The sequence below is a fragment of the Athene cunicularia genome, assembly GCF_003259725.1.
Source record: "Athene cunicularia isolate RWA chromosome 4 unlocalized genomic scaffold, athCun1 chr4_part2, whole genome shotgun sequence".
Classification (NCBI taxonomy): Eukaryota; Metazoa; Chordata; class Aves; order Strigiformes; family Strigidae; genus Athene; species Athene cunicularia.
Genome location: NW_020799099.1, coordinates 14,083,153 through 14,097,900, shown reverse-complemented (window position 1 = coordinate 14,097,900; position 14,748 = coordinate 14,083,153). Strand labels below are relative to the sequence as shown.

At 44.2% G+C, this 14,748-nt stretch overlaps 1 protein-coding gene across 3 annotated transcripts in view; it reads left to right on the top strand.

The window, feature by feature from the left end:
- CENPC (centromere protein C) overlaps positions 1-14,748 on the top strand; it is a 42,818-nt gene that overhangs the window by 24,420 nt on the left and 3,650 nt on the right. The window contains exon 19 of one of the 3 annotated variants that reach the window (XM_026847669.1): positions 4,194-4,398. The exons of 1 other annotated variant lie outside the window; for it this stretch is intronic. In XM_026847669.1, coding sequence (XP_026703470.1) covers positions 4,194-4,230 — 37 coding nt within the window. In that variant the 3' untranslated portion in view covers positions 4,231-4,398. Of the gene's footprint in view, positions 1-781; positions 2,527-4,193; positions 4,399-14,748 lie in introns of those variants that run through there. One more of the 3 variants, XM_026847670.1, reaches the window with a different exon arrangement.

Sequence of the window (14,748 nt, the reverse complement as noted above, 5' to 3'; positions counted from 1 at the left end):
CCAGCAAATGCTCTCTGACTTTTATTATGGCTGATTTTCTTCATATTAGTAGAAGCAGACATTTGGCTGTTGAGCAGCTAAGCTTTCCTGTGCACTCTTAAGGTAATTCATAGGTAAAGCACAGAGGTCGCTGCAGGAATAAGTTAGAACACAGCTGCTAGACTTGAGCAGTATTTTAGCTAGCAAAAAAAGCCCCACTGTGTTTTAAAGACCAAGTAACTCTAAACGTTCGCTTTATTTGCTTCTTCATTTTGTGGCATACCAAGTCCATCTTAGCATCCTGTTTAACCTTTGAAACAAATTACATTGAGTGAATCATCTTAACAGAATTTAGAATAGCTTCATTTTGTTCAGTTGCTAACTCCACTTAAGTTCACAGAAATCATTACCTTGTCATGAAATGGCTTCTGCTGCTTACATCCTGCACCCACGCTGCATGACGTACTTGTGTTTCCTGATGAAAAAAAGGGGAGAAACTATAATAGTAATATTGTGTTTACTGGAAATAATTTAGGTCCTCTTCTGAAGGACATTTTAAGCTTGCAAAGCTCATCTCTGGCGAGATGCTGGTGGTTGCAAATGAGGTGGATGTCTCAGTCCTCCTGCACCACTCCTTGCCCATTTCCATGAAACTGTGATGCTGATCAAGTACAAAACCTGTCTTAGTTAATTGGACACATGCACGGGCTAAGAATTGGCTCAAATGTCCATGTCCATCTTTTAGGTTTTGTGTACTTATCTGGAACTTGATTTATTTTGTAATAATAGTAATTTCCTTCAGGAAATTCCATGTGCACCTGCTGCCAGTGTGATGCACTGCGTCCTGCTATGCAAGTTGGCAGTTGTCTCGAAGTATCTGTCAAAGGTGTGCTTTTGTCTCTTTTTTCTTTTTTTTTTTTTTTTCCTCTTTCTTCCTGTTGGAGTGGGCTGTGGCATGAGGCATTCACCTGCCACTGTTTCAGTTTAGCTGCTATATCAAGTTTCAATCTGCTCCTTCATTTTTTTGTCTTGCTGCCTAAAATATTTTCTTGCCTTTTTTGAATGAATTTCCCTTACCAAAGGTTTCTTTTTTATCTTTGTGCTGCTTGAAAGGATTATTATATTTTTCTAATTTAATTCCAGGTATTTGAATTATTTCGGAGTAGTTCTTGTGCCTGAAGGTTCCTTTGCTGTGTCTTCAAGCTTTGCATGGGCCCTGGCAAAACTCCCAATTTTCTGACTTGGAGGAGTGATGCAAAGCTTCCTTTGGCTGCCATTCTTTGAAAGACATTTGTGTAGTTTCAATCCCAAGAGGTCAGTTTAGGATGTCACTGGCGAAGCATTAGTTATCATCATCATCTGCTATTTTCCGGATTGCAGAATCAGAACTGAGACTGCTTCAGGCTGGCATGGTTGCCCTTGAGCCTCACCCATCTGTTGAGGCTGGCTCTGCAGTGCTGAAAGAATCCGTCCCAGCACCATTCCCCTGGCCAGACCTGTCCTACAGCATTGTAGCATTGTGCTTTTTGCTCCTGTAGTGCAAATTCAGTGCACTGGTGACTTCCTCTGCCTTGGCACAATTTTGCCGTGGCTCTGCTGTCACTTAGGCTCTAGGCCATACCCTGGGTTTGGATTGGCAGGCGAGGCCAGGCACTCACCCGCTCTTACATCTTCATTCCTCTTGCTAGTGGGGATGGTGTTTGGCACCAGCTGGTTTTCGCACAGAGGTCTGGCATGGCAGTGTGTGCCCATTGCTGCAGATATGAATGTGGACACATATGCCCTCTTGCTCCCCATTGCTGCTTGATTTTTCTGGTAAATGCCAGGAGAAAATAATTTTCCTGGGTTTCATGTTTCTGTGGTGTCTAAGGAGGAGCCTGAGCTGAGGCTGGGAGAGCTGGGTGGTCATTCAGTATCACCTTCATACATTTCTCTCACAGACAGAGCTGAGACCTGACTGTCTGTGGGTTGGGAGTGTGTGTTTGCAAAGTACATTACAGTATTTGTGTACAGACTTGGCATCCTCATTGCTGTTGTTGCTGTGGAGAGGTCAGGAGGAACAGAAGAGATCAGGAGACAAAAGCTCATATATGGAGAAAGAGCTGCTCTGACTGCAGGGCAACTGGCTCTAGGTGGTCCTGCCTGAGCAGGAGGGTTGGACCAGATGACTCCCAGAGGTCCCTTCCCAACCTCAACCATTTTGTGAAAACTGAGACTCCTATGCTATGGAAGCTGCTCTTCTGTAAGTTTAGTTCATGCTTGTGTTGGGAAGACCCTTCTGCCACACACCTCAGGCGGAGGGACCTCTCCTGTGTCACACAGCAGGCTGTGAATGGGCCAACCGGAAGAGTGTGGAGTGTGCCAGAGCACTTGGCTGCTGGTGAACAGCCACTCTTTTCCCTTTCTCTTGTGATTTGAGCCCAGAGGGCAACTGAGCACCACACAGCTCACCCCTTCCCCCTCAGGGGTGGGGAGAAGTACAACAAAAGGCTCTGGGGTGCAGATAAGGACAGGGAGGGTTAAAGACCAGAGTAGGACAGAGAGGAATACAACCACATCTTAAAAACACCTTCCCCCCACCCATCCCTCCTTACCAGGCTCAGCTTTACTCCTGATTTCTCTACCTCCTCCCATCCAGCAGCACATTGGCACAAGGAATGGGGGTTGGGGTCAGTTCATCACCTGTTGTTTCTGCTGCTCTTTCCTCCTCGGGGGGAGAGGGGGGGGCACGATGACTCCTCACACTCTTCCCCTGCTCCAGTCTGGGATCCGTCTCATGGGAGACAGTCCTCCACAAACTTCTCCAACATGAGTCCTTCCCACAGGCTGTAGTTCTTCATGACATGCTCCAGTGTGGGTCATCCCTGCATGTTGCAGTCCTCCCAGTGACAAACTACAACAGCGGGGGTTTCTTCCCACAGAGCCCTGGCCTTCTTTGGCTGCAGCCACCTGCTCTGGTGTGGGGTCCTCTTGCCCGCAGGTGGGCATCTGCTCCACCATGGACCTCCGTGGACTGAGAGGCACAGCCTGCCCTCTCGCCACGAGCTGCAATGGGTCTGCTCCGGCACACCTCCTGCTCCTCTTTTCCCATGACCTCGGTGAGCACAGGAGTGTTCATGCAACTGCAACTCCTCCTCCCAGATTCCCCTTGTTAAATACATTATTTCAGAGGTACAGCCACCATTGCTAATTGGCTCAGCCTTGGCCAGAGGCAGGTCTGAATTAGAGCCAGGGGATCTTCGGGAAGCTTCTCACAGGGGGCACCTCTGTAGCCCCTCCCATGCTACCTCCCCCCTCAACACAACACCCTCTGTAGCAGAAGACAATGTGCCTACTAAGTTGTGTTACAACCGTCAGCTTTACCTTTCCCCTTCTGATCTTTGCTCTGAGGTGTCCCTCTAAGGAAGACACTTACCTGGGTTTGATGGGGAGTCGGTTCTGAGGAATTAGCTAACAATTTTGTTCATATATACCCAAAACATTTTTGTATATTTTGATACTGGGATGTTATTTTCACTTGCAAGGCTTAACAGCAGTCTTCATTATGTATGCGGGCTTTAAACCAGTTTGAAAATTTGGTGCACTTCAGGCTATCAGGTGGCTGCTTTTTCCACAGAGCTCTACATCTGGAGTAATAGTCCTCAGCTATCACTTGAGGTGGTGAGTTGCATCAGATGTTATTCTTTGTTGCAAACAGTTTTAATTCTTGGTGACAAAACTGTCAGCAGTTTTGTGTGGCCTTTGGGACTATAAATCATAGATTGTGGACTGTTTGTCTAAGTGAATTAAAATACACACAAGATTTTTATAAAAATAGTATGACACTCACGCACATCCACTGCTGAGGCCTCTTGATCCTGAGCAATTTCATGTTAGAGATAGCCTAAGAAAATACATGCAGAACAAGTGTCAGTGTCACAGTCAGGTGTGCCTTTAACAATTCCAGACTTTGCACAGAGGAACGCATGTATTAGAGACTACTGTTAGTGAAATTAAATTAGGCTGATATGCTATTTTGAGCATAATTGAAATGATACTAATATTTTTGCTGATTTGCCACTGGAGTAGGTGAACACTTTAATGTCCTTGCCTCTGTGAGTACTAGCAGTTGTTCCACTTTACTGTCTAGTAACCCCCAAATATTATGCAACAGTGAGAGCGGCCTTTTTTAACTGTGTTAATTTGAACTAATTTCTATTCTTTTTATCATTTAGAGTGAAAAGAGACACGTTGGAGACCTCTTCCCCGTAACTTTGCCTGCAAATTGAAGATCATCTAATGCGAAGGGGTTCTAAAGAACAATGTAGCTATCATCCTACTGGCAATACACCACAGGTTTTGGGGCAGGTTTTTTCATTGATCATAAATAATCTTTCTGCAGTGTATATTGTAAATACATGGTTTGTTACAAATATTTTGTTGTATCAATAAATATTACATAAGGCAAATAAGTTTTTATTTCTTTTATTTCTAAATTATTTAAGAGCTAATTTTCTAGTAGTCCTTTTGGTTTTGAAAATGCAGGTAATTGCATGAGTTTGACTTGTAAATATTTATAAATAATATGAGTTAACTTGAGTGCATTTAAGAATGTCGCCAACAGTGAAACGTTTCAACTGTTCTATTGGAGCTGTTGAAACTCTTAAAAGGAGTTTGAAAGTGAAATATTTTTCATAGTGTAGAATAAATTGTTTAGGTTGGAAAAGACCCTAAAGATCATCAAGTCTAACTTAACACTGCCCAGTCCACCACTAAACGATGTCCCTAAGTGGCACATCTGCACGCCTTTTAAATACTTATAGGGGTGGTGACTCAACCACTTTCCTGACTAGCCTGTTCCAATGCTTGACAACCCTTTCAGTGAATAATCCAATCTAAACATCTGCTGGTGCAAATTGAGGCCATTTCTTTTTCTCTCACAGGTTACTTGGGAGAACACTCACCTTGCTACAACCTCCTTTCAGGTAGCTGTAGAGAGTGATGAGGTCTCCCCTCAGCCTCCTCTTCTCTAAACAACCTCAGTTCCCTCAGCCGCTTCTCCTAAAACTTGTGCTCTAGACCTTTCACCAGCTTCGTTGTCATTCTTTGGATGTGCTTCAGCACCTCAATGTTTTTCTTGTAGTGAGGGGCCAAAACTGAACACAGTATTTGAGCTGCAGCCTCAGCAGTGCCAAGTACAGGGGGATGATCACTTCTGTAGTCCCGCTGGCCACATCATTTCTGATAGAAGCCAGGGTGCTATTGGACTTCTTGCCCACCTGGGCACATTGCTGGCTCATGTTCAGCTGGCTGTTGACCAACATCCCCAGGTCCTTTTCCACAGGGCAGCTTCCCAGCCACTCTTCCCCAAGCCTGTGGCATTGCATGGGGTTGTTGTGACCCAAGTGCAGGACACGGCACTTGGCCTTGTTGAATCTTGGATGCTGATACAGATTAGCTTTGAAAAAACAGTGTTCCTAGTTGGCAGTGGCTTTGGTTCCTATTCAAATCCCTGGTGTTCCTGCCATAGTTACACAGCAGCTCTGTGTTGAAATGTTGCAGAATTATTCTGGTTTTCAGGTAAATCATAAACAGAGTTACATTCTTCTGCAGTGTTGCAACCATTCAGTGCTCTTTTCTATGAAATTTTCAAGATGTTTCCATTTATCTGGAGATGGTGTTCCCTGAGTGTTACCTATTATGGCAGGTCTCGCATAGTCATCATAGTGAAATAAAATGAAAGCACCTCTCATCCCTTTGGGAAAATATGGTCCATTAGTTTTTCATTTGCCAAGAGCATCAGTTTTTAATATTTTTCCCTTTCCCTTTATCTCCTGGGAATATCAATCTGCATAGATCTATTATTAATTCTCCAGCAATGAGCTCATTTTCTCAAAAATCTTTACTGTGGGTAGTAAAACTAGGCCTCCCTAGGAATGATTTAAAATCCAAATTGGACTCCCAAGTATACTATACATGGTGCTGGCTTTTTGGGTTTCTTTTTGTAGGTGGTTGGTTGGTTGGTTGTTTTATTAAAAGTATCTTTGCCTCATCTGAACTCACTGGTTTTGTAAGTGTTGTAGAGTTGTCCAGCATTTAAAACTTGGGAGTCTGGATCAGTATTAAAACAATTCTGGAACCAAAACAATTTTTGGAGGTGAGAGGGTAAGGAAAAAAAATCTCCAGAACAAGAGCATACTATGCTATGAGTGATAGCATATTAAGTTATTTAAATGTTGCAGAGAAGAGAGCAAGAGAAGATTTCTGCTCCTGGAAGATTCTATAAGCTCTGTTTATAACATTCATTCCCATCAACCCTGCCCAAGCAGCACTCATTAGCATTTTGCTGGTGAGAGCCTTGCTGAAATGCTGTCTTTCAACGTGCTGTTCTCCTGGTTTTTGAAGCCCTGCCTCAATTCCAGTGAGTATTTACCATTAACTAAATCAGCGAAGAATCTGGCTCTGCCACTCAGCTCTCTGCTGCCTCCTCTGCTGCCTCTTCTGCGTGCCTGGGTAAGTGTGGGAACGTCCACAAGACTTGTGCCCCTGGGTTGTGCAAAATGGGAAGGGGAGGATGGCTCCGCCCTCTGTAAGAAGGCCCAAAGCTGATGGGACTTGAGTGCTGTTCCGTTCTGGTCAGCTGCTGCATAGGTTGCTCGTTAGGATCCCTTGAGCAGGACATGGATCTGGGGACTCTCTTTCCTCATCCTGACTGTTTGGATGGGGTTGTGCTCTCGTGCTCGCGGTCTGACACGAGGAATTGTTACCACTTCTTTTCACTGCAGTGTTTTGGAGATGCTGTCATCCAGAACAGTCCATCACAGTTTCTTGTTAATTGGGTCAAATCAATGCATTGCGTTGGACAAAACCAGAGAAATAACCACACATATCTTGTACTGTATTTTGGTAAGCAGGAAGATTGTTAATACATCTTTTACTTGCCTTAACCTGGAAGAATCAGAACATTTGCCCTTCCTATGCCAATTAGACTGAGTCATAACTTCACAGAAGCAGGACAGTTCCTGTAAAATCTGTATGCTGACCCAATATTAACTTTTAGGAAACAAGGAGCTTCTTTGTCTTGTATCTTTTTATTGTTTGGCTGGTTTTGGTTTTTTTTTTTGGGGGGGGAAACGTGTTTTTTCTGTTCCTCCCGTGATCATAGATACACTGGTTCAAGTTTGTCATGTCACTGTAAGGTCTAAAAAGTTCCAGGAGTTTTAGAAGTGACAAACAGGTAATGTGCACAATTCATAGGGAGCACAACAGTAGCTGACACTGAATTTCTCTTGCATGTAAAAGAATTCAACTTAATTTTTGTTATCTTAGTGGATAAAAAGCAAAGTACTAGTCTTAAAAATTATCCGAATCAGCTGGCTTTCTCCGCTGCAGGTTATCCAGTGTCCCAGGACCAAGCAAAGGTGCCGGTGGTTATGCTGTAGCCCAGCTGCAGGCATGGCATGTGAGTAAGTTACTCCGCATGTGCCGTGAGCCACAGAGTCAGTGATTACCAGGCTCATGTGCTCATTCATGCCTTGAGATGTGGTACATGTAAAGGCAAATGCTTATACACAGGACTTGAGAATGGCCTCAGAAGCTCCACATTGTCCAGTGGTGGTAGAAGAGTTTATTGGAAGTCACATTTATTGCATGTCTTTGGTAGCTCAGCGTTGGTTTTACCATATGAATCTCTTGTGTATTTTCAGTAGCTTGAGTTAAAAGGATCCTCCTTTCCTGCAGGAAGCAATTCGATCCCACTGGTATATGATCTGCTGATGCACAGTTGTGATTGCTTTCTCATGTGATTCATCTATTACTAAGACTCATTACCCTGCAGATAAGCAGGTTTAACTTGTCTGTTAAAGATCGTGTGATTTTATTTTTATTTTTTTCCTTTTCTGTGTTAAACTGGGTACTATTCATACACATGCTTAACTGAAAGAATAGATATCAAACCAGTGCCAAATGTTTTGCAGCCTAGGGACAGTAAAGTGGAGTTCATTATGTTATGCAAAGAAAGCCAAAGGACAAGGTGTGGAAAGCTCTCCCAGCTGCCTCTCTTGACCCTGGGGAAAGCTTTTCTGTGCCACAATAACCTTGTGTTGCTTCTAGCCCAGCCCGGTGAAGCTTTCTGCTCTCTTTCTGAGATCTCAGTCTGTGCAAGAGGCAGAGAAAAGCCTGTTTCTAGATCAGACTGATTGTATTTAATATTTTTTCCCCCCTTTAATCATGAAGGAAATAAACATAATATAATGAATCTGTACAGGTGGGAGTTCAGCTAGCCCTGAGGATTACGGCATCACAGAATCATTCAGGTTGGAAAAGACCCTTGGGATCATCGAGCCCAACCATCAGCCCTACTCTGCAAAGTTCTTCCCTACACCATCTCCCCCAACATCTCATCTAAATGACCCTTGAACAGACCCAGGGATGGTGACTCCACCACCTCCCTGGGCAGCCTATTCCACTGTCTGACCACTCTTTCTGTGAAGTATTTTTTCCTAATGTCCAGTCTAAACCTCCCCTGTTGCAGTTTAAAGCCATTCCCTCTTGTTCTGTCACTAATTACCTGTGAGAAGAGACCAGCACCAGCCTCTCTACAGTGTCCTTTCAGATAGTTGTAGAGAGTGATGAGGTCTCCCCCGAGCCTTCTCCTCCTCAAACTAAACAGTCCCAGCTCCTTCAATCGCTCCTCACAGGATTTATTCTCCAGGCCCTTCACCAGCTTTGTTGCCCTCCTCTGCACTCGCTCCAGCACCTCGATGTCTCTCTCATATTGAGGTGCCCAAAACTGGACACAACACTCCAGGTGTGGCCTCACCAGTGCAGAGTACAGGGGCACTATCACCTCCCTGCTTCTGCTGGTCACACTATTTCTCATACAAGCCAGGATGCCTTTGGCTTTCTTGGCCACCCGGGCACACTGCTGGCTCACGTTCAGCTGCTTGTCAGTTAGAACCCCCAGATCCTTCTCTTCCAGACACCCTCCAGCCCCACCTCCCCAAGCCTGTAGCCATGCCTGGGGTTGTTGTGGCCCAAGTGCAGGACCTGGCACTTGGCCTTGTTCAAGCTCATCCCATTGACGTTGGCCCACTGATCCAACCTATCCAAGTCTCTCTGCAGAGCCTCCCTGTCCTCGTGCAGATGGACACTCCTGCTTAACTTGGTGTCACCTGTGAACTTACTGATGATACACTCTGTCCTTATCAAGATCATCAATACAGATGTTGAACAGAAATGGTCCCAACACCGAGCCCTGAGGAACACCACTTGTGACTGGTCGCCAGCTGGATTTAACTCCACAGACCACCACTCTCTGGGACCGTCCATCCAGCCAGTGCTTGACCCAGCAGACCGATCACTCATCCAGGCCATGGGCAGCCACTTTTTCTATAAGAATTCTATGGGGAATTGTGTCAGATGCTTTTCAAAAATCCAGGTAGACAATATCCACAGATTCATATGCTCAAAGTTGTATGCTTGATTATTTTACATTTATGGCATAAAGATCGGGCTGCTTTAGATTACTCTGCTAAATGTTGCAGAAAAAAGGTCCCTTGGACCAGCACTGAGCCAAGGGAACTCAAGCAAGAGGTAGTCTAGTATTTACCGCCTAGAGTTTCCCTGCTGCTGGTTGCATTTCTCTCTCTCCCTCGTACACAGACAGGGTGGGTGGTGTGAATGCTTCTGAATTGGCAAAAACTAATAATGAGGTGGCTTTTGGCCATTGTGACTCTTCCCTTCTCTCCTTGAAGGCAAACAGCGAATTCAAACTATTTGACCAGAACAAACAAGTCAGAAGACTGCACTTGGCTTTCAAAAATGTTAGGTAGCTCACAACATCTCACTCTGTATGAATGAATGCTGTACTGGTTTTGGCATTGGTATTTTTTGTTTCTTTGGGGTTTTTTTTGGCTGTTCAGCCTCTAAGCAAGCTTCTAATGGCATGCCTCTCTTCCCTAGGCTAGCACAGAGTCTGGTAAAGTGCATACAGGAGCAAGCAGACACAAAACCAGTCAAAACACACCAAAAATATGTTTTGAATTAGTTTTTTTTTTTTTTTTTCTTCTGAGGTTTGAGAGTGCCTGTTGCTCTTTTCCATTTTCCTGTGTACCAAGGCTCCCAAGTGCCAAGCCTCTGCAGAGGACTGAGGGCACATCCTTGGAGCTGGATGCAGGGCCGTGCCTCTGCTGAACACCAGCCAAACAGCCGGCTTGGTGCTGAGTGCGGTGCTGCCATATGCCATCCACCATCTCAAGGCTGCCGGGATGGATGTTGTTTCCCAGGGAGCAAACCTTGCCACGCTGCCCTGGGCTCCAGAAGACAGGCGTTGGAGGAGGGAGGAAACCAAGCCAAGCTTACAGAGCTGTTGGAGGGATGCACAGAGATTCATACTCAGCCAAAGGAGGCCAGCATCCGCCAGCCACCTGCATCCCTCCTCTGCTTAGGAGGTATCTGTTCACCATTGGTGTGCACAGTTCTGCTGGGGGCAGTGTTTGCTTTTTAGCTGCCTCTGGTTTTAAGACCTCGGCTCCATCCAGCAGATGACTTGCTCTTTTATGTTATCCTATATCTGTGTGCTGAGCCTACTGCCCTCCAATGACTTACCTTTTCAGAGGTTTGTTCCTGTGATCCTACTTAGTGCTTTCTTTTGATTATGGTTTATACTTTTAATTAATCGAGGAGTGTTATAATTTTTTTTATATCCATGAAACTGGAGCCATGGTTTTTATATCACTGAATTTATACCTAGGTAGAACTCTTATCACAGTTCTGTCACTGCCTGCTCCATACAGGCATACATTTTCATTTTGGGAGCCTGTGTTCACCGAAGATAGCAACTGAACTGAACTCCTTATTTTGAAGTCTACTTTATAGCCAAACTAATGCAGTCTGAGTGCTACAAGGGTTAATATTCAGTGGAGCACATACAGTGGCTCCAAGTATCGACAAACTTAGCGCCTTTGTGGGTGCATTTTTATTTTTTTATGGCAGACAGTTAAGAGGCACACCTGAATGGGAATGTAGAAAAGGACTAATATTTAACTCAATCTCTTTCCTGAGTGATAGTACTACCAAGACTGAGTATGTAGCTAATGCAGAATAGTCGTCTTTTTTAGTCACATGCCTTGAATTCCTTCATCAGGTATGGTTTAAATTCTGTATGGGGAGTGGTATATTTTCCCCTATGCTCTGTAAATGAAGGTTTGTTATTGCAAGACATAGCTTCTGTTTTCCACTAGAGGCCAATAAAGTGTAGGGCAAGGCTGCTGAAAGGCTTTTGACAAAAAGCCCCATCTTTTTTTCCCTTCCAGACCTGTTGCTCAACTGTTGTATTTCCATCTTGGTGATTATTTCTTCTTTTAGAAATGGTTCTCTCTCTAATGAAGTGGAATTCAATTACTAAGTCTTTCTTCCATTGTTTTCTTCCCCAAACCTTCAAGAAGTTAAAGAATTGTCCTCTTGATTTACTCATAAGTATTCCTTCCTCCTTTTCAATTCCTAGCTATTAACTCCTCAGTGGAACAAAGAGGGCATCAAAAAGGTGATGGAAAGAGAGCGGGTAGTACCAGTGCTTTGGTCTTTTAAGAGTTTCAGGAAATGGTATGCCGTTAGCTACTTTACTGGGGATCTTCCTAAATTTTATGCTTACCAGTAACCAAGTCAATGACATCTGATGCCAGCTGAAGGGCAGGGTACTCTCTGCACTCTCTCATCAGCCTGCCCAAATGCCTTTGCCTCCTGACCGCTCGGGTCATACCTCAGCCCTCGGTAATAGCACTACTCTATTGCACAGTTATTAGGAGGGTCAGGACAGCAAAAGTCCTCAAATATGAGGATAGTGGTGCCAGCTCTGTGTCACAGACAGGAGAAGCCATCTGGGACAATGCTTGTTGGCCTGGGAACTACTCTATGTTTCCTGGCTCAAATCACCAAGGAATAGCTCTGTCTAACGTGTTGGTTAAAGCCAGAAATGTTTACAGCAAGACGAAAGCACTGCTGTTAGCTTTGAAGATTGTTTAGAATTTTGTTGCTGCCTATCAGGGGTCCCATGTGACTGGCATGTATGTGTAAGCTCCCCCCATCACCACGCTGCTGGGCCGGTTATAGCCCTGTGCTTTGGCTGCTTCTCTTAAACCCATGAGATTCTCTGGGGATTGCGGAGAACTTGACTTTAGGGAGAGTTGGGATTCTCTTTTTGGAGGATATGCGCCTATGGTAGGAAGCAAAACTGGAGTGGGCTTGCAGCTCAGAGGGCTGCCCAAGCCAGCTCTAATCGTGTGGTGGCTTGGCTTAATGCAACCCTTTCACCTGCATCTGCCCGCTCCCGATGCACCCTGCGAGCCAGAAGGGCTCTTCTGCAGCATTTCTTTGGTTAAATAGGTGACGTTGATGTCGCCTGTTGCCCAGGCACACACTGCGTGAGACAGGCTGTAACCTGTGAGGGCAAGTGTCCCCTCCAGCTTCTTTCATCTGCCATCTGCAAAGGATTTCCTAGACTGGCAGGATGGGTGCTTTGAAGTTTATGCTATAGAGTTGCTCTTGCAAAATATATGGTGTTTGCAGTATCTCAGCGTTTGCGAGGCAGGGGCCTCTGGAAACCGACCCTGAGATGCCAGTGGCTTCAGCAAAAATTAAACACCTTACTGTCGACTGAAGAAAGCTGATTCATTATTATTATTTACTCCTCATTAACACTGGTGTAACACAGAAGGGAATCGAGAGCAGCAGCAGCTTCCCGGCCATTTTCTGATGCTGCTGGTGGCTGTGTGTGCACAGCGCTACAGCGTTATGTTCGTGCAGGACCTATGATTAGGGGAGGTACCAGCTGGTAAAAACTGGGAAGAAAGGAAGCAGAGGGAATCTGGCTTGGCTTTATTTATCCCCTGGTGTGAGTAGTGTCACAAACACTGATACAGTAAATAACGTAAAATGAAAAAGTATGAAGTGAGACTGACACATCAGCTTTCTGTCCAAAAGAGTCTACAGCTCTTTTTTTGCAAAATGAGCAGTGTTGTGTTTTACTGGTCACACATGCTGTTTAATTTTCCTTGCTTTCCTGCTGTGCATTTTCTCTTTCTCACACGTGGATTTCAGATAAAGTGTTCGTGGGAATCAGTGTTAACATTAAATGCTCAGTACCTGTTCTGGTCCTCTTTGTGTGTTCAGATATGCCTGAAAGATTACAACTTTATAGTACAAGTTGCTGTGCAAACTAAAGGAAGGAGTCTCTGCTCTACAGTGTTTATGTTCTAATTGACAAGGGGAAAAAAAATATTGAAGTGTAATTTTTCTGTTGTTTCTACGCTGCTTGAAACAGTGGGGCCAGGGCCTCTAGGCACTCTTATAAGACAAGCCAATATTAATAATTCTTCATTTTCTGAAAGAATGGTGTTACAGACTGACTTTCTTGCTGTAACTCGATCAGAGTGAAATAGGCACATAGTCTGAAATGTAAGCCCCAAGTTCCTTGGCGCAGTTTCAAGACAAGCACATCTCTCTCTACTGAGGTTTGCCACATCAGAAATGCTCAAATGAGAAAGGGGACTTGGGGTCTTTAACCCCCAGGCGCTATCTCACTTGGCAAGTGACAGTCCCTTTTTGCCCAGCTGTAAAATGGGCAAGTTGGAAACGCGCACGGGTGGTGGAAGAGCCCTGGATGAGGGCAGGTGCTACAAGCCCAAGAGATGCGGAGCAGAGGCAGCGACTCTTGCATCGTTTGTGCGTGCACAAGTGGAGAATATTTTTAATGCTTTATAATATGTTAAATTAGAGGAATGTTCAGCCCTCTTTTCTCAGGGCAGATTTTAATTCTGGAGGCTGATTATGTCCAGGGAATAAGTTCCTGCTCCTCGTAGCATGAGCCAATTTTGGGTGGAGCTGGCAGTCCTCTGCCATGCTCAGCTTTTGTCACATGGAGGTGGCAGCTCTGTGTTGAGCAGAAACTTACCCTGGTACCAAACCTCAGCTCCCATTCGCCTAGTGCCAATGACTGCATGAGGGCTCATTTCAGGCTGCTCTGATGGGGTAAAATACTATTAGATCAGTTCATGTAGTATTTTATACTAAGCCTTTTATGCCATCCCTAATATCACAAGTCAGCGGGACGCTTGCGAACGAGCAGGAATGTTTGATCTGGTCCTGTAATTTTGTTAACTGTTTCTCCTTATATTAATTTACATTTGGGTGATTCTGTAAGAAACTATAGCAGAATTTAATAACACTAATATTAAAAAACCAATATCAGGTCTGCATATTTCCATCTGATTAGTAGTTTTTCTCTTGATTAAATTATGCATTTTTAATACAAGCCCTTCATTTGTCTGCAATAACATGGCACGGTAGCCCTCTGTGTAAAGTGAGAACATTTCAGTGCCCCCTTCACTGCTGCTGGTGCTGGATGCAAATTTCCTTGTTTCTCAGTATTTTTTTTTCTGTATCCATCATACTGCTTGCCTTTGCTTGCCTAGAATAAAAGGTCATTGTAAATCCTGATTATTCTTGGAAGTTGCTTACACACGTATTTCCTAGACTTGATACTTTTCATCCTCGAGCACATCAGAAATAGATTTAATCAAAAATGAAAATTTCTCTGGCAGGAGGTGTTGGTGATACTTTCTGTTTGTGGGTTTTTTCCCCCCCATATAAACTGTTTTTGACAAATACATACAAAAAACATGAATTTAAACTGTTTTTCATTTTGTTTTGGAGAACTGAAGTGGAATAAAGCTGTTATTCTTTTAAGACTTTCAATTTTTTTTTTTTTTTTTTTTTTTTTTTTTTTTTTTT